Source organism: Pleurodeles waltl, chromosome 9 (genome assembly GCF_031143425.1).
Source record: "Pleurodeles waltl isolate 20211129_DDA chromosome 9, aPleWal1.hap1.20221129, whole genome shotgun sequence".
Taxonomy (NCBI): domain Eukaryota; kingdom Metazoa; phylum Chordata; class Amphibia; order Caudata; family Salamandridae; genus Pleurodeles; species Pleurodeles waltl.
Window position 1 is genome coordinate 1,150,922,409 of NC_090448.1, and position 26,044 is coordinate 1,150,948,452.

Here is a 26,044-nt window from a genome sequence, read left to right on the forward strand (position 1 = left end):
CCATCACAGACTTCGGGAGGAAGGTGAAAAGCTGTCAACTGTCGCTGCCCTATCTTCATGCATGCAGGTGGAGGGTGCGCAGGTGCAGAACCCTGCCCTGTTGCTACGCCAAAAGATCCTACCAAAGAAAGAAACAGCCTGACTAGAGGACTGACAGTCATGCTGAACAGCTCACAATACCAGACTCTCTGTGCCCAATCCGAAGCCACAAGAATGACTTGGGCCTGATGTAGAAAAGTAGGATCTTTCTGACATGCCTGCCCCCACTTTTTGCCTGGTGTCAGTGTGTTGTGGCTGCAGTACACTGAGATCCTGCCAACCAGGACCCCAGTGTCAGTGTTCTCTCCCCTAAATGTGGTTGGTGAGTAAGTCTTAAACAACACAATTGACATGCTGGTGTACCCCTGTAAGTCACTGGTAAATGGTACTTAGGTACCCAGGGCATTATTACACCAGGTGTCTCACATGGGCTGCAGCATATATTGTGTAACCCATGGGAGCCCATGCAAACTATGTCTACAGGCCTGCCACTGCAGTCTGTGTGAAATAGTGCATGCACTTTTCACCCTAGATATAAGGTTTACCTTATATCACGATCACTGCACTTCTGACAGTATAAGTCACTTCTAAGGTAGGCCCATTAGCCCAAGGGCAGAGTGCATGGTTGTGAGTGTGATGGTACCCCTGCACGAGCAGAGGTACCCGTACAAACCCCAGATTCCATTTTCTAGGCTTTGTAAGTGCAGGGAAGCCAATTTAAGGTATGTATTTGAAACTGGTCATCACGAGATGTACAACTACATATTGGCTTCACCGAACCTAGTCATGTTTGGTATCAAACATGTTGGAATCATGCAACTACACAAGTTCCAGTGCTAGTTGCATGATACCATGTACTTTGGGGGTTCCTTAGAGGGTTCTCCCATGTGTGCCTGTTCAGCCTTGCTGGGTATGCGTGCAAGCAACTGCTACTGCAGACCCCAGGTACTGTTCTGCCCTCCTGCTGATGAGCTTATCTTGGGCAGGGGAAGACAGAACAAAGGATTTCCGTTACCACCTCTCCTTTAGAAAGAGGTGTCACTGGGCTAGGGTGGGGGTGCTCCTGAGCGCCACCAGACTGCTTTGAAGGGCACATTTGGTGCCCTCCTTGCAAAACTGGATTCTTCCAGTGCAGTAGCCCACAGCTCCCGCTCTGGTGCAAAACACACAAAGACCATGGGAGTGACTACCCTCCTGTCTAGCTCCTCCCCTAGAGATTTGCCCGGGGCTCTGCCAGGTGCCTACTTGATACTGGCATCTTGGAAACAAGATGAGTAGTGGTCCCTGGGAGCATCTGACTGGTCAGTCCAGTAGAGTAGCATTCCTGACTCCTCTGATAGGTGGGTCATTGCAGTAGTTGTCCAACCCCCTGACTGGGTTACTTAACTGAAGGTGGGACCACAGATTCTTCCTCAAGACTCGTCTGCAAGATGCATCTACAAGATTCATCATCAAGACTACTTCTGCAACCTGGACACCAGATTCTGCTGCTGGACTTCACTGGGAATCAAGACAAGACTGCAACTGGTAGGAGGGCTCCTACTGCAAATTTGTCCCCGAGCATTGCAAGGACTCTCCAACATCTGTGGCTGTGCATCCTCTAGAGTCACAAGGACTCTCCCTGCACTAAGGACATCCAGAAGGAATCTCCTCTGGATTAAAGGAGTCTCTCCCTTGCAACCGCAGGCACCTCAACATCGACAACCGTTTTTTGGATCCTGTTGTCCCAAATACTTCTTTCTGTGTCTCTCCAGAGGTCTGACCTGTCGTCTTTGCAACTGGGAAGTCGGTGGTCCCTCGCTGGTGCTGCTGGAACAGAATACCCATGCACCATGTCTGTCGTTCCCAAGGCTTGTTGGCTTTTCAGTCCAAAGACCTCGTAGCTCCAAGAAGCCCCAGCCTTCAGCATCACACAGCTCCAAGACCGACATCCTCCCTGCAGCTCCTGCAGCGTGGGCATCCATCTTCTTTGTGCTGCTGAGGCCTCCCTGAGACTCCCTGTGCCTGCTGCCAGAGGGTCCTCCTGGGGTCTCCATTGATTACTGCTGCCTTTTCTCACTGCTGAGAGCTGGCCCTGACTTACCTATGAAGGTTGAGTCCCCTGGACCTTGCTGGTCCAGGCTTCTGTAACTCTTCATGCACCCTTCCTTCTGCATTTGCCAAGGCTTTTTGGTCGCCCTACTGGTCACTGACCCCTCTGCAATTCAACGACTGGCATGGGACATCTCATGGATGACTCCTGGGATCCTTCTGCATCGCCTGGATGCCACAGCTACCACTCCAAGACAACTGCCAACAGAGAGGTACCCGCGAGAAAGGTTGGCATTGCCCTCCTGCATCCCATGGGCAACTACGGGTGTTTTGGACCCGGTCCTCTCTTTCCTCAGGTACTCCTTGTCTGGAATCCACACCTGGGTTCCACCGGCCTAGTCCACAGGTCACTGCAGCAGGTAGGCAGCTGAGGTCCCCATTGACTTCAAGGGGAGGTTCTGACAACTTCATGCCTATCCACCTAGGCTCCCTGGTGTAGGTACTCCACTTCCCTGGGTATCCATAGGTGGTGGAACTCTTGAACCTTCCTTGTTCCAACAGGTTTCCTCTGGGCCCTCTGGGAAGGTTCCTTATGCACCCTTTTTCCGACTGTGACTTTCCTATGTTATCCTATGGATAATGGTGCTAAGTAACGCTTCTGCATACAGGCTCCTGGTGAAACTCTACCACATACCTCTGGTGCTTTAGTACTTCCCCAACCCTTAGGATCCTTGAGTATTAGTCTTGTTTGGTTGTACTAGTCTTATCCCATTTTTTTTAGCATATAGTTCCCCCCCCCCCCCCCACAGGGGACCATGTGATTTTATGCTTTCACCTACCTGTTTTGAAGTTTATTTTTGTGTTTTCATATCTCTGGTTAGGAGATATACCAAAGTTAATTCAGTGCCTGTATGTTATTAAATAATATCTTATTTTTCTAACACTTGGTGTGGTTCTTTCTTGGGTGTAAATCACCGACTGACTCTGTGGTTATTGCAATTGCTTTACACCCGCTCTGATAAGCCTTAGGTGCTCTCCACAGCTACCCTTTTTAGAGCTTTGGTTATTAGAAAGCACTTACCCTATCACTAAGGGTTGCCTAGACTCAGTGCAGGGTGCCTCACATATAGGCGTACACCATATACTGAGCCAGCCTCCGACACCCGGTCGTTCCAGATCCTCTTGAGAACTCTGGACAGGAGTAGTACTGGCAGAAAGGAGTACAGGAGGCTGGAGCTCCTCGCAAGACAAAAAGCAGCTCGGAGCCAGAGTCACCTTGGAAACTCCAGCATGCAGAACTGCTGACATTGGGCATTCTTGATGGTGGTGAACAAATCTAATCAAGGTTCTCCCTACTGCTGAAAGAGACCTTGCACCACCTCTGGATGGAGATGCCATTTGTGATCCACTAGACATCTTCAGCTGAGTTTGTCTGCTCTGGCGTTCAGATAGATTTCCATGTGTTGAACAACCTTTGAAATGCCCTTACGTTCCAGCCATGTCCAGAGGCACAGATCCTCTTGACAAAGGGGCCACAATGCCACTCCACCTCGCTTGTTGCAGTTGGCGGTGGTGTTGTCCGTGAACACCTGCACAAGCCTCCCCTTGATCGAAGGAAGAAAGGCTCGTAATGCCAAGCGAATAGCCCAAAGTTCCACATATGGAGTTAAGACACCGCTGGAGACCAGAGTCCTCTGATCTCTACCTTTCCTAGATGGTTGAACCCAGCCCAAGAGCCAACCAGCAACTCACCCAACACCTAGAAGACCACAACCTCCTGGACCCATCCCAATTTGGATTTCAAGCTAACCACAACACCGAGACAGCCCTGATTGCAGCCACAGGTGACATCAGAGCCCTCCTGGACTGTAGGGAAACAGCAGCCCACATCCTCCTGGACCTGTCCACTGCATTTGACACTGTCTCCCACCACATCATGATCAACAGACCCCACCACATCGGGATTCAAGGAAACACCCTTAAATGTATCGCCTTATACCTCAACGGCAGAACCAAAAGGATCAGTCTTCCACTGTTCACCTCAGAGCCCAAGAAGATCATCTATGGAGTCCCCCTAGGGTCGTCCCTCAGCCCGACCCTCTTCAACACCTACATGACCCACCCTGTCCGTCACACTCAGATCACACTGGCTTAACATCATCTCCTACACCGCTGACACACGGCTCATCCTCGCACTGTCCAAAGATTCCTCCACCACAAAAGCTAACTTCCACAGATGCATGATGAACATAGCGGACTGTATGAAGAACAACTGTCTCAAACTCAACACCGAAAAAACAGAAGTCCTCATCTTTGGGAACAACACCTCACCATGGACTGACACATGGTGGCCTGCAAAGCTTGGCACCTCTCCCTCCACCCCAACAGATCACGCCCGCAACCTCAGCATCATCCTGGAAGGCAAAATATCCATGAAGAAACAAGTCAATGCAGTCTCATCCGCCTGCTTCCACACCCATTGCATGCTCCGCAAGATCTTCAGGTGGCTCCGTGCAGACAGCAGAAGGACAGTCACACAGGATATCATCACCAGCAGACTGGACTAAGGAAAGTGGCTCTCCATAGGAATAACAGCACGCCTCCTTAGAGACTCCAGACAATACAGAACTCAGCAGCAAGTCTTGTACTTGACCTTTCCAGAAGGACCAACATCTCACCCCATCTCAAAAAAGTACACTGGCTCCCAATTCAGAAGAGATGCCAGTTCAAGATGCTGACCCACACCTACAAGGCCCTGCACAATGAAGGACCAGCATACATCAACAAACACCTGACCTTCCACCAAACGACCAGATACCTCCAATCAGCTTCCCTGTCACTCGCAGACACCCCACGGATCTGTCGAGCCAACAGAGGAGGGTTCTTCTTCTTGCACCTGGCAGCCAAGGCTTGGAACAACCTCCCCCTCCACCTCAGATCCGCACCCTCACTCCAGCAATTCAGAAGAGAACTAAAGACCTGGATGTTCAATACATCATTCCTCCACACAGCAGCATACAGATCCAGCATCTTGAGACCCTCACTGGTGATTTGCCGTGCTCTATACATTTTGATTGATTGATTGAGGAGTGATGCATCTGTTACCACCATTAGATCTGGTTGGTGAAGGCAGAAGGGTCTATGACTAAACCAACTGTGGTTCCCTCCGAGATCTGGACCATGTTGGAGAGATTCCCCTAATGCGGCCCTCACTGGCCCCACTGGAGAGCCTGCATATGCCACTAGGCATGTGTCACAAGCAGGATGCAGAAAGCCATGAGGCCCACCTTCCTCCGAGTCAGTCTCACTGATCCGGGATAGAGACTGAAACATAGGTATCATAGCCTGAATATCCTGGACTTGCCGCTCTGGGGGATAGGCCCAAAACTGCACCATGTCCAGAACAGGTCCAATAAATGGACCATACGGGAGGGAGTGAAGTGCGACTTCGGCATGTTGATAGTGAACCACCAGCGAGTGCAGGAGGTTTGCCATAGTCTGAAGGGGGTGTGGGGTTGACTGACCTGACTACTGGTCACCTGTCCCACATGGTCTATGGAACCCTGTCCCTTCGGCCATGAAAAATCTAGGAAGCCTGCTAGCCGTGGTGGCTGGGATGGTATGGGGGCGGTTGGAGACCCGTTCTTTGGCCACAAAAGGGGTGAAGGTGGATTGGAGTTGACAAGGGGCCATAGACAAGCCCAAGGACCTGGACGTAGCCCTGCTGTCCTTGAAGCACTCCAGAGCTGAAGCAGCCTTGTCTACGAAAAGGTGAGAGCCATTAAAAGGCATGTCCATGAGGGAAGTCTGGATATCCCCTGAAAGGGCAGATGTTCTCAGCCAGGTTTGCCACTGCAAGGCCACTGATGTTGAAACAGCTCTGCCCATCCAGTCGGTCGCATCATGTCCACACCGGATGGTGTACTTAGCCGAATCTCTCCCATTGGCATCAGCCTGAGAGAGTATGGTCTAGGCCTCCTCCGGCACCATAGACAACATTTGCACAACTGAATCCCATAGTGTATGGGAATACTGGCCCAATAGGCATGTGGTGTTTGCCGACTGCAGTGCCAGGCTGGTGAAGGAGAACATTCTCCTACCAAAGGCGTCCAGCCTCTTGGATTCCCTATCCGGTAGAGTGGCAGGGAATGCGCCAGGGTAGAAGCTGAATGAGGATGCCTAGGCCACCAAGTTCTCTGGGATGGGGTACTGGGTGTGGAAACTGGTATCTGTTATGCCATTAATTGTTTTTGACCAATGACTTTGTGTTTCACCACTGCGCATATTAGTTGTTCAGTGTTCATCAGGAGCACATTACATTCTGTATTCAGTTTAGCTGCCTATTGGCTTTAACGTGGCATTAGACATTACATTTGGTATTTAGGTTAGCTGCCTATTGGCTTTAACATGGCATTAGACATTACATTCTGTATTCAGTTTAGCTGCCTATTGGCTTTAACGTGGCATTAGACATTACATTCTGTATTCATTTTAGCTGCATATTGGCTTTAACATGGCATTAGAAATTACATTTGGTATTTAGGTTAGATGCCTATTGGCTTTAACATGGAGTAAGACATTGCAGTGGAGACATTGCAGATGAGCTGTGTTTTTCCGCATGGTAGACCAAGCTGTGTTTTTCAAATTGAATTCACACGAACCCTAACGTGATAAGAGAGCGTATATTTGGTGTTTTCCTTTCTGCTCAGCCTTGGGAAGAGGAGAGGCTTAGGAGATCTGCCCAATCTCCAATGGCTTGTTTTATTTCCCGAGTCTGAGAGGAAGGGGCCAGGTTTTTTTAACGGTGTCCCTGGGCAGCAGCAAGGGGAGATTCTTCAGGACTTCAGTCAGGAGCGGACGTCAGTTGCCTGGCCTCCCGTTTGGGAGAAAAATCTCCTTCTCGCAGTTGAACAGGAGTCATCAACTTGCAGGCATGAGAAGGATGACGAGCAGCTATAGGCCCTACGGTGATGAAATTCGGACTTTTATTCTTTGCTTTGAAGTTATGCTATAATATAATCACATGTATTTGCTGTGTACATTGCAACTGAGAAGTACTTTGATATATTTTGCTTTCATTGCTGCGACTACTTTTAAACATGTGCTTCCAACCTCCTAATCTCGTCTTTCAGGAACCTCGGGGTGAAGTAATAATAATAAATGTCTTCTTTAAACTAAGAAGTGCATTCCAGAGAAGTTTTGTCAGCTCGGTCATAAGATAAGAGAAGGAAAGCAAAACATTATGGCATTAGTCGACAGTCTAGGAGTCGAATTGGAGCTTGGAAGGGCACGATTTAAAAGTGTAATTGTTTTTGTTGTTTAGAGAATTAAAGAAGCACGGCAGACCATGTTTGAAAATGCATGTGAAGATAAACTGCCTTATGGTGCTGTGAGAAACATGTTTTCTTGTTTATCAGGACTTTGTGAGTCTTGGGATGAGTGCTTGGATAAAGCAAAAGTGTTTTCATATTTAGAAAATGTGCTTTTTGAAAGAAATGATGTCCCTTTTGTTCTTGACAGAAGGGTTTGGATACTTTTGTCTGCTTACAGAAAAATGCATGCGAGATGCAGGCAGTTAGAACATGAAAATAAGAATTTACATGAGCAAATTAGCCAGAACAAATTATTGCAAGATAATGCTGCTGTTGTAGGAGAATCTGGCTTTTCCCATTCCAGTAATGAGGAGGTTAAAAAAGGTGGGGACCAGTGTGAGCCTTTTGAGCAGAGCGTAGATCTCCGTGTGCAGAGCAGCCCACGGTTGTTGGAAGTTGAAGTGCATTCCTTAAAAGATTACACTGAGCACGAAGTTGGGAATGTTATATTCAGACCGCTTTTGCAAAGTACGATGTTTAAAATTAATTCAGACAAGGCAGAAGTACTGTCGCAAAATGTGCAGGTTCTGGAAATTCAGTGGAATCCAGAAAATAGGCAGATGTTGTCACAGGTAAAACAAAAGATTTTAGAGTTTCTTACTATTTGCACTAAGCAAGAGACACCGAGTTCCACAAGCTTGTTTGATTTTTGGAAACAGTATAGCCCTCATCTGAGTAAAATCTTAACACTTTGGTACAAAGTAACAAGGAAAAAACATGAGTTTGAAGGGAGTGAGAAGCAGCTGCGTGCTTTTGATTTGGCAAATGAAATAATTCAACAGACTTTAGAGTTGTGCGCAGTGCAAGAGGGAAACACTGAATTACATGTAAATCAGAATCAGGGGAAGACAAGAGTGCCCCTGGAACTTTGGATTAGAAAACTATCTGACTTTGTGGAGCGCTGTACTCCTTTTGAAAAACAGCTTTTGACTTGTTATTGGGCTCTAGTGAATACTGAGCAAATGACATTAAATGATAACTTAATTCTGAAACCTGAAATATCAATCATGCAGTTGGTGATGAGTCCAACTAAATCTCACAGTATAGGACAGGCACAAGAGGCTAGTATCATACACTGGATCTGTCACATACAAAACAGGGATAGAGTCACTGCAGCCCTACATGAACAGGTGTCACAAGCACCTGTACAGGATGAGGAGAGGGTGCAGAAGGTACCACAGGCAAAAGAGTCACTAGTGAAATTGAGTGCACCATTTGAATTCTTGTCCTGAGGATAAAAAGTGTGTTTGTTTGACTAATGATTCATTGAAATGCATGAGTACTAAAAGACAATGGAAAGCAGTGTTATACAATCCAGTTACTGAAAAGTTGTTGTCTACCACAGGAGAAGGAAAAAGTAACCAATATGCAGAGTTGTACAATGTGTGTCAGACTTTAAAGAAAGAGCTGCTTGAGATGTGTCATTTTTACACTGATTGTTGGTTCACTGCCAATGGATTAGCTGTTTGGTTTTCCACGTGGCTTGAACATAACTGGTTCAATTCCCTTGCAGATGTTAAAGCCAAAATTTCAGAGACAGAAGTGTCCACCCAGAATTCTGACTTGGTGGGGATGGCTAAGTGGGTGCACCAGAAATGTGGACATCTGAGAGAAAAAGCCACTTACAGGTGGGCAGAGATTAGAGAGATGTACATTCCTCTAGATTTGATAAAAACAGTGATTTTGCAATGTCCTATTTGTCAGCACACACAACAGAGATCTGTCCCACAAACAGGCAAAGATCAGTTGGGGAGAGGATAGTTACCAGGACAGATAAGGCAAATTGATTAGGTTTTAGGGGGAGTGATTGCTGCAGATTACTAAGGAGAAATCAAAATAAGGCTGATAACTAGAAGAGAATCTGATTTATTCATACAAATTGGAGACAGGATTGCCCAACTTGTCAAAAGTGCAGTGAATGGATGTTTGGTAAAGAAGGAGTCTGCCCCAGTCCTTCTGACAGTGCAGAGAAAGGGAAGCTGTGGTGCAGCAGATATAAACCTCATTGCTAAGGTGTGGGTTGAATCCCTAAATGACCCTCCAGAACCTGCAGAAATCATAACAAAGGGCCCCAATGACATCCTGCTGATTATAAAACAAGGAAAGGAAGAAGAAGGGCACCTTTCAGATGACAAATGTTATTTGCAAGAAAAGTCATACTTTTTTCTTTTGCAGATCCTACCACGACTTGCCACTGACCATGAGTGTGCTCTCCCTTCGGGTATTTGCGTGTGGGGTCAGGGGAGGGACCGCACCCCCAACCTGAACCTGATTGATTAAAGTACAAACCCCATGGATCCATTTTGCGCAACTGGCGCCTTCAGTTCAAGTTCTACATGGGATCAATATAAAGTTTGTCAACTTGTTTGAATACGTTCTTCCACTGGAACTAAGCAACATTGCCAGTTAACTGTCTGTGTTTTTTCGTGTGGAACCCTGACTTTCACTTACATTCCAGCAAACCTTTCAGGTGGACCGTGTACCTTTAGATGAGTAGAACTCATGCTACATCAACTTGCTGTTTTAGAGACACTATTCAATCAGTAATTATCCCAATCAGAGTATATAAGCTTCAGTCTTTTCATTGTAGGTGTATCTGATGTGAAAGGTTATGAGATCAATATGTTAATCCACTTCCATTGCTTTACAGTGATTGCTTTTATCATTCAAATCTGATTTGCTTATAATGTTTTTTTGTTGTTGTTGTTTTTGTTTTTTTTGTTTTTGTTTGAAATAAGAGGTATGTAAACAAAAGACTTTGGTCATAGGGTGGAGATGTTATGCCATTTATTGTGTTTGACCAATGACTTTGTGTTTCACCACTGCGCATATTAGTTGTTCAATGTTCATCAGGAGCACATTACATTCTGTATTCAGTTTAGCTGCCTATTGGCTTTAACGTGGCATTAGACATAACATTTGGTATTTAGGTTAGCTGCCTATTGGCCTTAACATGGGATTAGACATTACGATCTGTATTCAGTTTAGCTGCCTATTGGCTTTAACGTGGCATTAGACATTGCATTCTGTATTCAGTTTAGCTGCCTAGTGGCTTTAACATGGCATTAGACATTACATTTGGTATTTAGGTTAGCTGCCTATTGACTTTAACGTGGAGTTAGACATGGCAGTTGAGACATTGCAGATGAGCTGTGTTTTTCCACCTGGTAGACCAAGCTGTGTTTTTCAAATTGAATTCACACGAACCCTAACGTGATAAGAGAGTGTATATTTTGTGTTTTCCTTTCTGCTCAGCCTTGGGAAGAGGAGAGGCTTAGGAGATCTGGCCAATCTACAATGGCTTGTTTTATTTCCAAAGTCTGAGAGGAAGGAGCCAGGCTTTTTTAACGGTGTCCCTGGGCAGCAGCAAGGGGAGATTCTCCAGGACTTCAGTCAGGAGTGGACGTCAGCTGCCTGGCCTCCCGTTTGGGTGGAAAATCTCCTTCTCGCAGTTGAACAGGAGTCATCAACTTGCAGGCATGAGAAGGATGACGAGCAGTGATAGGCCCTACGGTGATGAAATTTTGACTTTTATTCTTTGCTTTGAAGTTATGCTATAACATAATAACATGTATTTGTTGTGTACATTGCAACTGAGAAGTACTTTGATATATTTTGCTTTCATTGCTGCAACTACTTTTAAACGTGTGCTTCCATCCTACTAATCTCGTCTTTCAGGAACCTCGTGGTAAAGTACTAATAATAAATGTCTTCTTTAAACTAAGAAGTGCATTCAAGAGAAGTTTTGTCAGCTCGGTCATAATATAAGGAAAGCAAAACAGTATCCCAGGGAGAAAGGCGATGGCGGTGAGCGAAAGTCCTATTCACAGGATATCCTGTGCAGGACTTGGACCAGGCCACAATTAGAAAGTCTGCAAGACCTTCACTGAATGAGAGTAAAGATTCTGAGGGTGTGACTCCTTGCTGAAACAACTCCATTAAGACTGCCACTGAGGGTAGGTTAAATTCCAGCACCTCAGCCAGCCTGTGCACCACCACTGCAAACGGGGCTCGCTCCTCTGTAGCCACAGTCAGAGGAAAAACCAGGCCAGTGTCATGTGAGGGGTCCAACCCACTGGTCTCATCCAGTTCCTAATACCAGTTGTACTCCTCAACTGGGTCATCTCAATAAGGGCCCACAGACTCCTCCCAAATGTCTCCCTTACCATGTCTATCCGTCAAATAAGGCACTGACTGCTCTGGGAAGAATGTCTTAGGTCACCGCCGGATGTGGCGTTGCGGGACACCCATCTGGCTCAGTGTCAGGAATAACAATGGAGATGGCACCACCTAGGGGCGTCAGCAGCACCGGGGGTGTCTGCGTAGGAGTGGGTGCTGAGGAAGGTGTTGGTCTCTCCAGCGGCTCTGCTCTGGATCCAGCGAGAGATCCTTGCGGACCGACTGGCGCTGAGGGCAAACCCACCAGTGTAGTCCCTGTTGGGGCATCTCCCCTGCTTGTGGGTCCCAAAGGCTCTCCAGAGGGGCCTGGCCACCGAAAGGTTAGATGCATGGCCTCATAAAATTCTTAGAATTGGGCAGGGGTTGCAATGGGAAAAATCGATGGACTCATGATCAGGCCCACTGACTCGCCTGGAGTGCAGACGCTCCCTCATCTCATTAGATAACTTCAATGGACATGGGGAAGTCGAAGAGTGTTTGGACTTCTTGTGTTTGTGGAACTTAACAAACTTCCTTGACGACTTAGAGCATGATGATGAACAGTACTAGACCTTCCCAAGTGAACAAGACCTCGAGCGATGTGGAGGAGACCGACGTCGCGCGGTTAGGAACTTCAGGGATTGCTCCCTCAATGCCTTGGGGTACACGGCGCAGCAGTCTTCACATGTCTCTGAGTACTGCTCGAAAATGTTCTGGATCCAGTCTGATGCCTGAGGATATTCAACGGTAAGGAATTTGAGGCTAGAAATCGCTATCAGATTGCAGCACCCTAAGCCCTTACCTCATCAAGTCCTTATCCTTTCATAATCTTACCTGGCCTTACTGTGGTGCTGTCCCTGGGCCTGGAACCCCTAATGTCCTTGTCATGGCACACATGGTTAGTTGAGGCCCAATTTTAAAACACCACCGAAGTACCTAAATAGCAAATGGACTGCATAGGATCCTTTGTTTTCTTTATGTGGTCTGGAAAGCATAGAGAGTAAACATGAGCCTCTTCCCTATTCGTATGTGTTTGGACTCATGGAACAGTTGTTGAAAAGGTGTTTAATGTTCAGCCCAATAAGAGGGATGCTTTGAAAGACTGGGGATGCTGGAGAAGAAGACCTCTTGCAGGAGAAGGCTGAGACAATTTTGTAGCCCTTTCAAAAAGGTCAGAGTGGTGACCGTGCTGATAAACTGGCTGTCATCTCTTCAAATCAGAACCACCAGGTATGGAGTTTAAGAGTGAGACAAATGTCCCTCCCAATTTCTTCCTTTGAGGTAGGTACATAATCAAACCTTAGGGCCTAATTTACTGCCTCTGATTTCTAGAGGAAGTGCAAAATCTGGAGATAAATTCACTAGTTTAATTTCCTCAGTGCTTCTACGTCGATGATAAGGAAAATTCAGCTGGTGGATTTGCCTCTGTATTTTGCACTTGCTGCAGAAATTGGAGGATTTTCTATTAACTGAAAACTCTAAACCAGATCCATGATCAGGCTCCAATATCAGAGCCACCATGTGGCACTCAAAGCCACAAAGGAAGATAAACGTGTGCATAAATAAGAACATCTCACCTTCCAGGAGTGACAGCAGCATCACCACCATGTCCTGCAGAAGGTCCAGGAGCTCTTTTAAGAGTTCAATCTGACTGGAGTCCTAAAAAAGAAACAAGAGGTTACAAACCTGGGGGTAATAATCAGACATTGTCAGAGCAGTAGAGCTGTGTATCAAAAACTACTTTTATAGGAGCCTCTGCAAACTGAGGTAATGAACACTGAACTGATGGTATGTGGTGCAAAAAAGGATTGTCGAGAACCATTCCCCTAGAGACCAGAGAGAAGAACACAGCTCAGGATGAAGGGCCTGATTTACTAAGGTCAAGTCCCAAAGCAGTCTGTGTGTTATGCAACTACTTTGCAACTTGACCTGACAGTTACGCTGCAACTAATGTACTAATCAGCCACAGTGCAAAACAATCATTTGCAATAAAACTCCTGCCTCATTAACATACATAAGGTAAGGATGTAGTAGCCCCCTTGATCACTGTCTGATACCCACAGCTGCCATTCTTAAATTAGAAAGTGTCGAACACAGATGGCTTCAACTTTCTGAATACATACCCCCGCTTTGACAGGGCTATAACATGTCAATGCATGGTGACCACAATTGTATTGCAAACCAATGATACATTTCCTATTATATCACAATATGGGGGCACCCTTTCACACTTCCTTATCTTTGCGATTCTTTATGAGTTGCAAACCGCATTTTGCAGGCATTGGCACCTGAAAAGGCCTTGGTACATTTTGTCATAACAGAGGTGCTGAGGAAGAAATAAGTTACTTACTTGTAACTGTAGTTCTCCGGTATTGGAAGCTTTCATAGATTCATGTATTATGTCTAGGACCCACTTGTCGTTTGTTATTTGACGCCAACAATGAAGGTGGTGTTTTACTGAAGAGCGAGAGGCAGCCGGCAGTTGGAAGTTGTCATTGCCTGCAGGAATGATCTTTGGCTTGCCTCCCAGACTTTCCGCTGTGAGGAGGCCTGCTATATGCCGCTGCAGGCAGTTGTCTTTGGTGATATTGGGGGCTGGTAGGTTGGAAGTTATAGGAATAAGGTGGGTACTTGTATTGCTGGTATCCTCCACGAAAGAAAGACTGTCCTCTGCCTCTGGCACCTCGAAAGGGAGTTTTCTTATATTGTAGGGAGCCTAGCGATTTGGCAGTATCCGTGTATGCTTTGATTGTCTGAAGGGGGTTGTCGACATGTTTGCCAAAAAGGGCTTCCCCACCATAAGGAAGGTCCAGAGTCTTCGTTTGGACTTCGGATCGAAAGTTAGTGGCTTTAAGCCATCCTTGGGCCTTAACACTGCTAATCCAGCCAAAAGCCTAAAACTCATAGCAGCAATATCTAGCGCACAGTCTATTATCTCTGAAGATGAGCGCTGCCCTTCCAGAAGAGTTTTTGTTGCTTCTGCTTTATTAGTTTCTGGAAGCTCGTCTAAGGAGTGAGCGATGTCAACCCTAGCTGCCTATCATACCTGCCAAGGAGCGCCAAGGAGCTTGCTGCATGCACCACAATGGCAGACATTGAGGAGAATCTTTTCTCGATGTTATCAAGGTGCCTACCTTCCTTATCCGGAGGCGTGGTCAGAGGTGCAGAAGGGTACCTGGAATGTCTTTGTGCAGCTTGGGAAATTTCTGAATCCGGCTTCGGATGACCTGATAGGCAGGCAGGAGCGTCATCCATTAATTTGTACTTAGACAAGACCGCTGGCACAGTAGCAGGGTTACGCATTATTTTAAAACCCTGATTTCATACATGGTCTATTATTGGGATAGCTCCGATGACTTTCCGATGAGGTTTTTTAAAGTCATACAAGAAACAATCTTGCTGGGTTGTTGGCATTGTAATTCAATTCGTGTGGCAGCTTTCCCCCAATAGATTATGGAATGTACCAATATCTTCTGCAGGGGACTCGACAGAAGTTGGCTCCAAGGAGGCAGGCATTGGCAATATATAGTCGTCCAACTCATCCTGTGTTGTAAGTACTTCCCCCTCTTCCACTTCATCATCTGACGAAGCGTGGATTTGCAGATTTTGCAGAGAAACATGCTGAGTGGTAGGATGTACCTGCAGATGTAGCGACTGTGGAGTACTTGGTGTTGAAATAATTGGCTTGGGAATAACTGTAGGCTGTGGACAGAAGCATTCTTTATAATCTGCTAAAATGGTTTGCAGGTCAGAAACCAGACCGAAGTGCAAACATACCATTTCCTGTTGCTATTGTTGAAGTGTATCATAGTAGTGCTGGTCACAATATGAGTCATCGTCAGAATATTCCTGGAATTTCAGATGTAATTGGGATGGACTCCTAGCCACTCCATATACTCCGTCATCATCTGAATCATCATCATCCAAGAGGCGTGATGGTAAAAGTCTTGATACCTTACTTGGGGATGGTATGTGTTGTAAGTGGCATATGCTCTGTACACTTTTAAAGAGTGAAGATGGTCTTTGCCTTTGTGTAGGCATTAGCTTGATCGTCGACAGGAAGGTAGCCGTTGGCGAAGGCGTCATCGACAGGAGCATTGACGACAAAAATGCCGTCGACTGGAGTATTGTCGATGAGGGCGTCATGGACGGAGGCGTCATTGGAGGTATCATCGGCAGGGCTGTCGACGTGAGGTCTATAGACAAGACCGTTGACAGAAGAGTCGTAGATGACGAGTAGAGCCCTGGCGACGAGATGGGTCGCCCCGTCCACGAGGATTTTAGGGGGTTTCTGAATATCTGAGCCTTCATTTTGTCTCTTAACAGGTGTCTTTGAGACAGAGATAGAAGATGAGGCACTGTCCTCGTCAGAGGCTGGATGGCTGGATTTACCTTTTTGAAGCCACAAAAGAAGACGACCCTCTCTGTCCTTTAAAGTCTTTGTAGAAAATATTCTACATATCTTGCAGTCTTTGGTCTTGTGATTTGGGTATAAGCAGTATCTGCAATCATCATGTGGGTCATCCACATATAATCTCTTTTTCAGACAGGTTGCACAGGATCTGAAAAGCTCCTTTTTTGGTGTTTCTGACATGGCAGCCAGTTTGAAGCACCAGAAGAAGAGATGTAAACTCCTAAATTCCAGAGAATACGTTTCTGAGAGAAAAAACGGAGCAGAGCTCAAAGAAAAGTCCTCAGCACGACGTGCAGTGAAAAAATCTGAGGGAAGGCAATTCCTCACAGGAGGCCTCTAGAGGGTGGTGCAGCCTGATTGGTTGAAATTTTGAGTTTGAGTCTTTTTTACAAAATGGCTGTGATAGGTTACTACGCTAAAGTCCTTATGCATATAATGCAGGTATATATTTAAGCATATCTTATGTATTACACCAGGGACTCCCATCTCGATGACAGGGAAGTAGTCAAGCATGTGAATCTATGACAGTTCCAATACTGGAGTAATATATAAACAATGGTAATGTGATGCTCATTCCCAAAGCCCACATCTTCCTATGCTCCTTTTGTCTCATTGAAGACTATCCTTCTATTCCACTCAGAACGAGGCATCTGACCTTTCTCTTCTATGACGAGCTAAGCCCTCAGCAGATTGCTTTTCTCCATGTTTGTGTATCTTTTAATGGCCATTCTAAAGTAGCCTCATAATAAAGGCTGTGAAGCCACAAAGATCCAATCATGTTATCCATTCTTCCTAGGGAGTGAAGGCTAGTGTTCACCAGTGTCACCTATTTTTTATAACAGAGGGACAACCTTTCACCAGAGAATGCCATATCTATTTATGCATTTATTTATTTCATTGTTTTTACACCGTTGTTTTGAGATAAGAAGCATCGTCACCATTTTGACCCCCTTCCTCGCAGGTGTTCTGTGTAGACCCTCAGAGGTTCAGAGCCCCCAGGTGGGTGAACTTCACCTACAGGGACTCTAGGATCCTTTTCAGAAGGGCAGCGGTGAAGCAGTGCTGTTAGGCTGAGTGGAGAAATCCTCCCTGAGGAGGATCAGCTGCCGTTTTTGTTTTCTGCTATACTTAGATGATGACTTAGGTCCGGTCTTCGTGAGCTCTCGAGTTTTACACGGGTACCACAGATTGGCCAGCTTCCATGGCTCTTTCGACTGAATCAGTTTTATGCAATCAGTCTTGCTCTGGTAGTCCCCCTGCGTGGATTGTTGTATATTGTGGAGTTACCTCCTGTGAGGATTCTGAACGTAGGGTTTCAAAACAGTGCAATGTGATTTGAACGTTATTCCCTGTGCCACTGAAAGCCAGTGAAGTGCTTTACAAGTGGGATCATGTGTGCAAATTACTTTAACATTAAGCATAGCCTGGTTCCTCCATTTAGCTTTCCTGCAGTTTTAGCAGCGCCTTCTTACGTGCTTCAGTAGTCAAGGTGAGACAGCACAAGGCCCGGCTGTCACAAAGCCGGTGCTGTCTGAAGTAGCTGGACGATCCTTCTCAGAATCATAAGATGGTAGCTGATGTTTAATCATTGGTATAATGTTTAGCTCTCCCACATCTAGCCGTGGTTATTTCTGAGATAAACCACAAGCCAGGTAGGTTACAGATGTGACAAATTTAATAAGTGAAGGGGGCGTCTGTGGGTGAAGTTGTACAGATTTAGAGAGTGAAAAATCACTGTACTATGTCATTTGCCACAGCGAACTGCAAGTTTGCAATTTTTGCAAATTAGATCAATCGTATTTAAGAGCAGTTAGGAATGAATAAAACATACTGGTAACAACTGGTGAAATCTGGTGAATTTCTCCTCTACTACTGGTTTTCACCTCTCTTCGCTGTCCCTGTCCTTCGCCTGTCCTAGTGGCTATCTGCAGCCCTCTCCCACTCTATGCCCAGGACCCCCTTTTGCACACCCTGCTTACAAGGACTATTCATGACGACCCTGCCAGGGTTTTTCGCCCCTTCAGGATTATCCTGCAGAAAGTTGCTTTGTAAATGTTTGCTTTTCCTTCAAAAACCTGACTGTTTTAACTCTGCGAATTTTGCACACCCTTGAATTAGTCTCATAGCTCAAACCTTGAACACAATCTTTGTGAGATAACTGGTGGCTGCAAAAGGGTTTTTGATTCATGGAAACATTTCATTTTTATTTCACAATTAAGAAGATGGTCCCTCCATTTTTATTTCCTATAAGTTTAACAACGAACAAAATACACTACACTAAAGTTACTGCTATCCAAATGTTCGAATTAACAGATTTTAGCATATTTATTGACCTAAATACTGCATATGCTTTGGAATGTGTTTTAGAATGGTAAACTGTTGGTTCTTGAATCCCTCTACCACCTCACTGCCTTTATCAAGATGAATGCAGTGAGCCCACAATCATATATTGGAAAGTTCAGTCTGACCTTAATGTGTCAGGATCCTTAATGGAAGTTTAAGAAATATAAATCGTAACAGAAGGAAACCGCAGTTCTTCGGCAGGCTTGAAAAACTATTGTCATTGTTGGAAGCCAGGAAAAAAAACATGGCATATTTCAATTTGAAGCAAGCGGTTTACTCATACTTAGGCAAATTGCTACACTTTACAAGGAACACAGCACAGACCTGAAAGACTGCATACAATCTCCATAAAATCTATCTTGATTAATTTTTTGTTTGTTACTGACTCATACATACATCTTGGCCAGCACAGCTGTCAAAATCTACAATCAGTTTAGATAAATAACAGCTGCCAAAATCTACAATCGGTTTAGATGAACAATAAAGTCATTGAGATGTTTTCATGACCCTTAAAGTGGTAAGTCTTTGGGAAAGCCCTTTACACTAAGAAACCAGCGAATGCGTGGCGCCACAACATAGTGGTAGTCTTTGTGCTGAAGATACAGCGCCTTCAGGCTGTCTCTAGATGAAGGCTTGGGGTCATATTTATGGGATGGTGTCGCATTGCTGCGCTGCGCCACTCGGAAAGGACAGGAATTTGCTGTATTTCAGGCATACAACACATTCCTTCCTTTTTCCCCTGTGCTGCTGCCTTTTTGGCAGCCAAGCACCAACGCTGGCACCCTTGCACGATGGTGCAAGGGTGCCTGTGTTGCATACAGGATTGTTTTTGTGCAGGAAGGCGACCCTCCCTGCACAGAAACAATCCTGTAGGAAAGTACCTCTTTTGACATGGTCAACCCCTCACTTTTTGCTTGGTTTCTGGTGTAATTTCGAATGAAAGTGCACTGGGTACCTTCTAACAAGGTCCCCAGTGCCAGATCTCTTTCCCCAAAACTACACAGCTGTTTTTTTCCCAATTAGCAAAAACTTTAGCACCCACTGTAAGTCCATAGTAAATGGTACCCCGGTACCTAGGGCCTGGGGTACTAAAGAGGGCCCCTAAGGGCTGCAGCATGAATTGTGCCACCCACAGGCACCCCTCACCAAGCACATGACAGCCTGCCATTGGGGGCTGCATGTCTTGGTGCAGACAAAAGTGAAAACACGACATGGCACAGTCCTCTAACACTGCATGTCATATATGTAAGTCACCCCTCTAGCAGGCCTTACAGCCCTAAGGCAGGGTACATTATATTACATGTGAGGGCATACATGCATGAGCAGATATGCCCCTGCTATGTCTTTGTCGATTATCAGACACAGTAAGTGACCAGGGCAGCCTCTTAAATACACGCGCTGGACACTGGTCACAATGAGTCCCCCAACTACATGCTAGCTTCATTGAAGATAGGGATGTTTGGTATCAAACATCTTGGATTTGTGAGCCCACCCTGATGCTAGTTTTGGATTCACCAATACCTGCACCTGGAGGGCACCTTACAGGTCCCCTCTGAAAACCTACCAGTTACTGGAGTGTTCACTGACTGATTCTGACCAGTTCAGCCACACCAAGGTGAGAGCCAGCACTCTCGAGGGCCAGAGACAAAAGCCTGCACTGGGTAGGTGTGTTAGCACCTCACCCAGGCAGGATGGGCATCTCAAGGGCGGGAAGCTTTAAATGGATAGCCACCTTTGTAAGGCGGCCCATTGTCTCTCCAAATGGCGGAGATAGCTGACCCCCACATCCTGGCCCCACTTTTGGTGGTAAGGCAGGTGGGAAAATAAGGCAGGTTAGGAGGTGTGCCCACCTCATGGCCAGTCCCACCCATAAGGTGGACAAGCTGAAGTGGACATCACTTTGTAAGTTCCTCCACATTGGTTGGTGAGCAATGAGTACCCACTGGCTCCCACCTGATACTCCCTGTAACAACCCTAAATTGAGTATTTAGGTAGTACCCGTGAACCCTAGAACTCAGATCCCTGCCGACCTGAAGAAGAGAAGAAGGAAACTCCAGAGACGAAAAAGGCAAGAACTGAAGATCTGTGACGGTCTTGGCACCCATCCTGCCAGCCTGCCTGTGGACTTGGACAATTGTGAGAAAGATGCCTTGTTCTCCAGGTGCTGGACCCTCCAAAAGCCAAGACGGATTGTCAGCCTTCACCCCAGCACCAGGAACTCCCGTGGAGAATCCGAGCTGCCCCCTGCATCCTTGCAGGCACCCAAGAACTGCTGAAGGCTCCATATTGCCAAAACCACCGCAAGACATTACCACTTCACCCAAGCCTCCCAGCCCTTGTCGAAGTGGGCCAACTATGCCAACCTGGTCCACAGCCTCTCCAGAAGCAAGATCCATTGTGGGTATGCCCAGTGTGAACTTCACACCGATGCCTGCAGCCTCTTTGTGTAAGCCCATCTTAACCGCGACCACAGCTGCTGACAGTTGTAGGAAAGTTTCTTCTTTCTGGCATGGTTACTGCCCCTTTTTGCCTGGTGTCAGTATGCTTAGACTTTTTTCATTGGGATCCTGCTAATCAGGACCCCAGTGATTGTGCTCTCTCATCCAAATTTGGTTGTTTTGGTACTTCATACACCCAACAATTGGCATACTGGTGTACCCCTGTAAGTCCCTGGTAGATGGTACTTAGGTACCCAGGGCATTGGTACACCAGGGGTCTCCTATGGGCTGAGCATGTATTATGCCACGCAAGGGAGCTCATGCAAACTGTGTCTGCAGGCCTGGTATTTGCAGTCTGCGTGAAACGGTGCATGCACCCTTTCACTGCTGGTAACTACACCAGATCACTGTAAGTCACTCCTATGGAAGGGCCTTCCAGCCCAAAGGACAGTGTGTAGGTCCTTGTGTGTATGGGCACCCCTGCATGAGCAGAGGTGCCCCTACAAACTCCATTTCCAATTCTCTGGACTTCGTAAGTGCGGAGAAGCCATTTTATCTATCTACTGGTCACTGGTTCAGTGGCCTAGCTACATAATGTTAACTCCAAATCTGGGCATGTTTGGTTAATAGACATGTCAGAATCATACCCCAATATTGATTCCAGTATTGGTGGCTGCTCACTACAGCTACCCTAGAGAGCCCTGGCTGTCTAGACACTGTAACACTATCTAATCAGGGTTGCCTGAACAGAGTATAAGGTGTGACACAATAGGTGTCCACCACACACTGGGCCAGCTTCCTACAACTTTAACCCCGACAGTCCACTGCACGTCTGCACCCAGATGCCCCGGACCGAGAGGAAGAGAACCACTGGTGTCACCACATTCCCTAGCCTCAGGAGACTTGAGCCCACTTGTTGGTCTACCTGGACTGGTCCCCCAATCCACGCCTGCACCCTGTTCTGTAGGCCCCCTCCACTGAGACCGCCACTGTTGATGGACACCCGCGGGCCAAAAACCCTCTGCACCGGGACACCAAAAAGAGGAGAGCCACTGGTGACCCTACGTCCAAGAGCATCGCAAGACCTGAGCCCACTTGGTGGCTCACCCAAACAGGATGCCCAGTCTTAGCTTGCAGCCTCTTTCCACAAAGACCAATCTCCATAGGAACGCACTGGGCATCCGATGCAGTTTTGCACCCTGCACCCTGCCACCCCTGTTCCGCTAAGGGTGTATTGTGGGTGCTGCCTTGGCCCTTGCCCACTACTCACCTTAAACACACAAGATTGTTCTTGTAAATCACTGTATACTACCTGCTTGCTGACTTTGTTTTCCTCTCATAGGATAACATTGAAGAACACAAAAATTGCACTGTGTCCATTCTTGCAAGTGAAAAGTATTTATGCTTGAAAACGTGCTTACCTTGTAACGAAGTTCTTGGTTTCAAAATATATATAAAAAGAAGTGTTTTGTTTTCTAAATCCGATTTATTCTTTGAGTGTGTGTCTCATTTATTGCCTCTGTGAGTACAATAAATGTTCAGCAAAACCCTCTGATAAGCCTAATTGCTCGCCCAAACTACCACTCAAATAAAGCGTTAGGACTATCTACTTTTGCCTTGGCAAACCAACTGGGGATCCACTGGACTCTGCACAGTGTACTTATGTTTAGTGCACCATATAGGGAGCTAGCTTCCTACAAATCCTGAGAGAATGCAGCACACATAGAAAGAGGAAGTAATGAGGAGAAATAATATTTCTCCTTGTTACGCCTCTCTTGGGGAGGCGTATCTTTTTGGCGCATTCCCAGGTTTACATGTTTTTGTAAGTCTAGGAATGCATCAAAAACCATGGGGGTTGCGTAGGAACACCCATGGAACGCCTTCCCAGGGCACAGTAAGGCAATGCAGCGATTTGCACTGCCTTGCTCCAGATTTCTGAAGCCACTTAAAGTGGCTTTCCGTGGCTTCAAATATTTTACTTACTGGTTTACGTCATGCATGTACCACAACCCTTTCATAAATATGCCCCATAATGCCTTGCTAGCCACTTAAACAACCCTAATGTTTATGAATACATGCGAGAGCAGCAGCCAGTCTCACCAAAGGCTCACAAGAGATGAACAGTGCGTGTCTGAGTAAAAGGGTGAGTTTGGTGGCTCGGTGCAGAAGGAGCAGAGCTTAGTCATGTTCTGGTGCTGCCTCAGGTGACTGGGCAAAGTTCTTGTCTTCTCTTTCGTTGTCTGCTAGGAAGGTCTTGTTGTCTGGAGGGCTACTGTTATTTGGATGGGGGTGAACGGTGCTCATTCAGACTCTGACCCAAACACAAGGGATCCACTGCCACTCAACAGACTTGTATTTAACAATCAGCAGAGAACAACAGGCAGGACGTGAAGCCATTCTTCATTATTGTGCTTCAATAGTAGCACTCCTTAATGGCGTCAGGGACAGTGAGTCTACAGTGCAAGTCAAAGCCTGTCTCCACATCACAGGCTGGGAAGTAAACACCCATCTAAGTCAGACTCAGAAAGTAGGTATCATTCACTGCACACCACTCATTTGGCAAAGATTATCTTGGCCCGATCAACTAAGACACTTTTGCTCACTTACTGTAAGGGCATGCCAAGGCAATCTGAATTTGTCTAGAGAATAACAGCTGAAGAGGTATCTCTTGCTGTTATCCACATGGTAATGTTACTAAATATAATCCTAGTTTTCTTTCAAAGGCCTCTTCACTGCATTTGTCAGTATAAAAGAGTTAGACCAGCAGATATGGAACAGTTTCTTGCCTGTAACTCCAGTTCTCTTGTAGGGGTATTTCAATGATAGTCATAAGCGTTGAATAGTCCCCCCCGCCTGCGGGAGCCCATAGCACTTTTTCTAATATAACTTCTTAAGTGTTCATGTTCGCCTTACTTCAGGAAGGCCTGCAAAGTCACTTAAGAATGTCACTCTGCAGCCTAAAGGAAAGGCTACAGAGTCCGAAATTCTTCATCTTGTTTGCTTTAAAATGGACAAATAGCTAAGGCACATGCTTTCAAACGCATGAATGAGTTCAAAATTTAGCTGAAAAAAACCTTCACAAACCTTTTTGTAATGCAAAATAATGGTGAAGGAGTGCAGGGCAGTGTAGCTCATAGGCTGTCAATATAAATGAAGAAAAAGGAGACTGTGTCTTTAAGAACAGCTAATTATCCTATCATGCTTAGGGAGAGGCAGTTACCTCAGTTATTTTTGTAGACAGTCCTAGCTGAGAGTAATGATAAACCTGAGATATTATTTTGGAGGAGGGAGGGTTGCTTATGACTATCATGGAAATACCCCTACACGAGAACTGGAGTTACAGGTAAGAAACTATTTCTTCCCTTGTAGGGGATTTCCATGTATAGTCATAAACGCTGAATAGAATAGCAAGCCCATCCCACGAACAGCAGGGGGATGACAGAACAATAATGAAATATGCTATCAAGCAACTCACAGTGCCTGAACTTTACAGCTTTCAATTGTGGCTCTTATAAATATCCGCCCACAGCCTGACCTCGCACAGACACCTGGAGCCCACTCAGTTCACACTAGGTCATATACAAGAGTAATGTGCAGATTGTAAAAACTATAAAAACACAACAGCTTAAAAAAATACTCCTAGGGACTGCAGCATTGAGTATAAAGTGTCAATTGTAAACAGGAACTATGGCGCCGACATGGATTACCCTGAAGGTTTTACAGCCATTGTTCGAACGAGCAGCGTGTTTCTGTCTGTGAAGTGAATAAAATGATTACAGGGCCGCACCGGGATACGTTTCAGTGCCCGTCTTTAAATACTCCAGGGTCTGAGACCCGGAGGGACCTGGCCCACGTAAAGCCCTGTCGAGTGCGTGAGTCACGCGTGCCTGGGGTGCATAGCTGGAGGCCGGTACATCCGCAGTCGCGCACCCAGGCATCCCTGCGCCCCATCAAGAGAACACAGCCCACGCCTGCCTGGCACAGGGGCCGGTGAACCAGCGGTGACGCTGCACACGGGCGCTCAAAAGCTGCGCCTCCAGGATGACCCCGGCGCCAAGGCGCGCATTAAACCATCATTTACGCACTCTGAGCCCAATTAGCAGCGGAGCCCCGCGTTTCCAGAGGATGCTGAGCAGGAACGGCTTCGCAGTGAAAAGGGTCGTTTAAACTGGGCTTGGTCTGCATGCGGGGAGAGTGTGGCCTCTGCATACCAAGAAGATGGTAGAGGAGGAAGGAGGAGGAGAGAAGAGACGAAGATAGGCGGAAGAACAGGCATAAAGGATGGAAGGGAGAAAACGAAGGAAAGACGGAATGTAGAACTGGAGGAAAGGGCAGAAGAGAGGGAAGGAGCCAATAAGGGAGAAGATAGAGAACAGAGGAAGTGAAATATGAAGACAGGAAGCAAGGAAGATAAGCGTGGAGCGGGGAAGGAATAAGAGAAGGAGAGATGAGAAAGAGATACGATATGAAGAGACTGAAGGTGTACAAGAAAAATGCAGCAGTGGACAAAAAGAGGAAAGTGAAAGGGAGGCGTATAGAAGAAAGAGAGGGTAGGTAGAAAGGAATGGAAGAAGGAAGTAAATATATAGGGCGGCAGACGAGTGAGCAAGAAGGAAAAAACATGATATGAAGAGAAGACGAAAGGGAAGGAGAAGAGAAAGAAGGAAAATATTGATGACATACGGATGAACAAAAGAAATGAAGGAAGAGAAGGAGGTGAAATGAAACAATAAGTAGGAAAATAATAGAGGTGGGAGGATGGAGAGAAGAAAAGCATGTCAGTAGGAGGAGAGGAAAGAATGGAAGAAACCGATGACCTTCTAGAGAAGTTTTACACCAAACATCAAGCGGATGGATAAACAGCAGCTTATGAGAGTCTGGGAGCAGTAGAGGGCCACACCAGGCAGCAGGTCGCTGGGTAGGCTTATCTAAGAAGTCTCTGGGAGCAACAGAGGGTGACACCAAACAGCAATTGGTTAGATCTAAGAAATGTCTGAGAGTAGTTGATGGCCCGATCCGCTAGACAGTGGCTGGATAGTAGTATCTAAGCAGAGTCTGGGAGCAGTGGAGGTCCACATCAGATAGATGGAGGCTGGATAGTAGTATCTAAGAAGTGCTTGGGAGGCGTAGAGGGCCACACCAAACAGGAGGCGGCAGGGCAGAAGTATCTAAGCAGAGTCTGGGAGCAGTGGAGGTCCACATCAGATAGATGGTGGCTGGATAGTACTATCTAAGAAGTGTCTGGGACC

General features: G+C 46.3%; 1 protein-coding gene across 9 annotated transcripts in view; it reads right to left on the reverse strand.

Moving 5' to 3' along the window:
* Positions 1-26,044, reverse strand: part of RYR3 (ryanodine receptor 3) — a 1,450,647-nt gene that overhangs the window by 204,803 nt on the left and 1,219,800 nt on the right. For all 9 annotated transcript variants that reach the window (XM_069208992.1, XM_069208994.1, XM_069208991.1 and 6 more), the window contains one exon: positions 13,178-13,259. In XM_069208992.1, the coding sequence (XP_069065093.1) occupies positions 13,178-13,259 (82 nt within the window). The remainder of the gene's footprint in view (positions 1-13,177; positions 13,260-26,044) is intronic.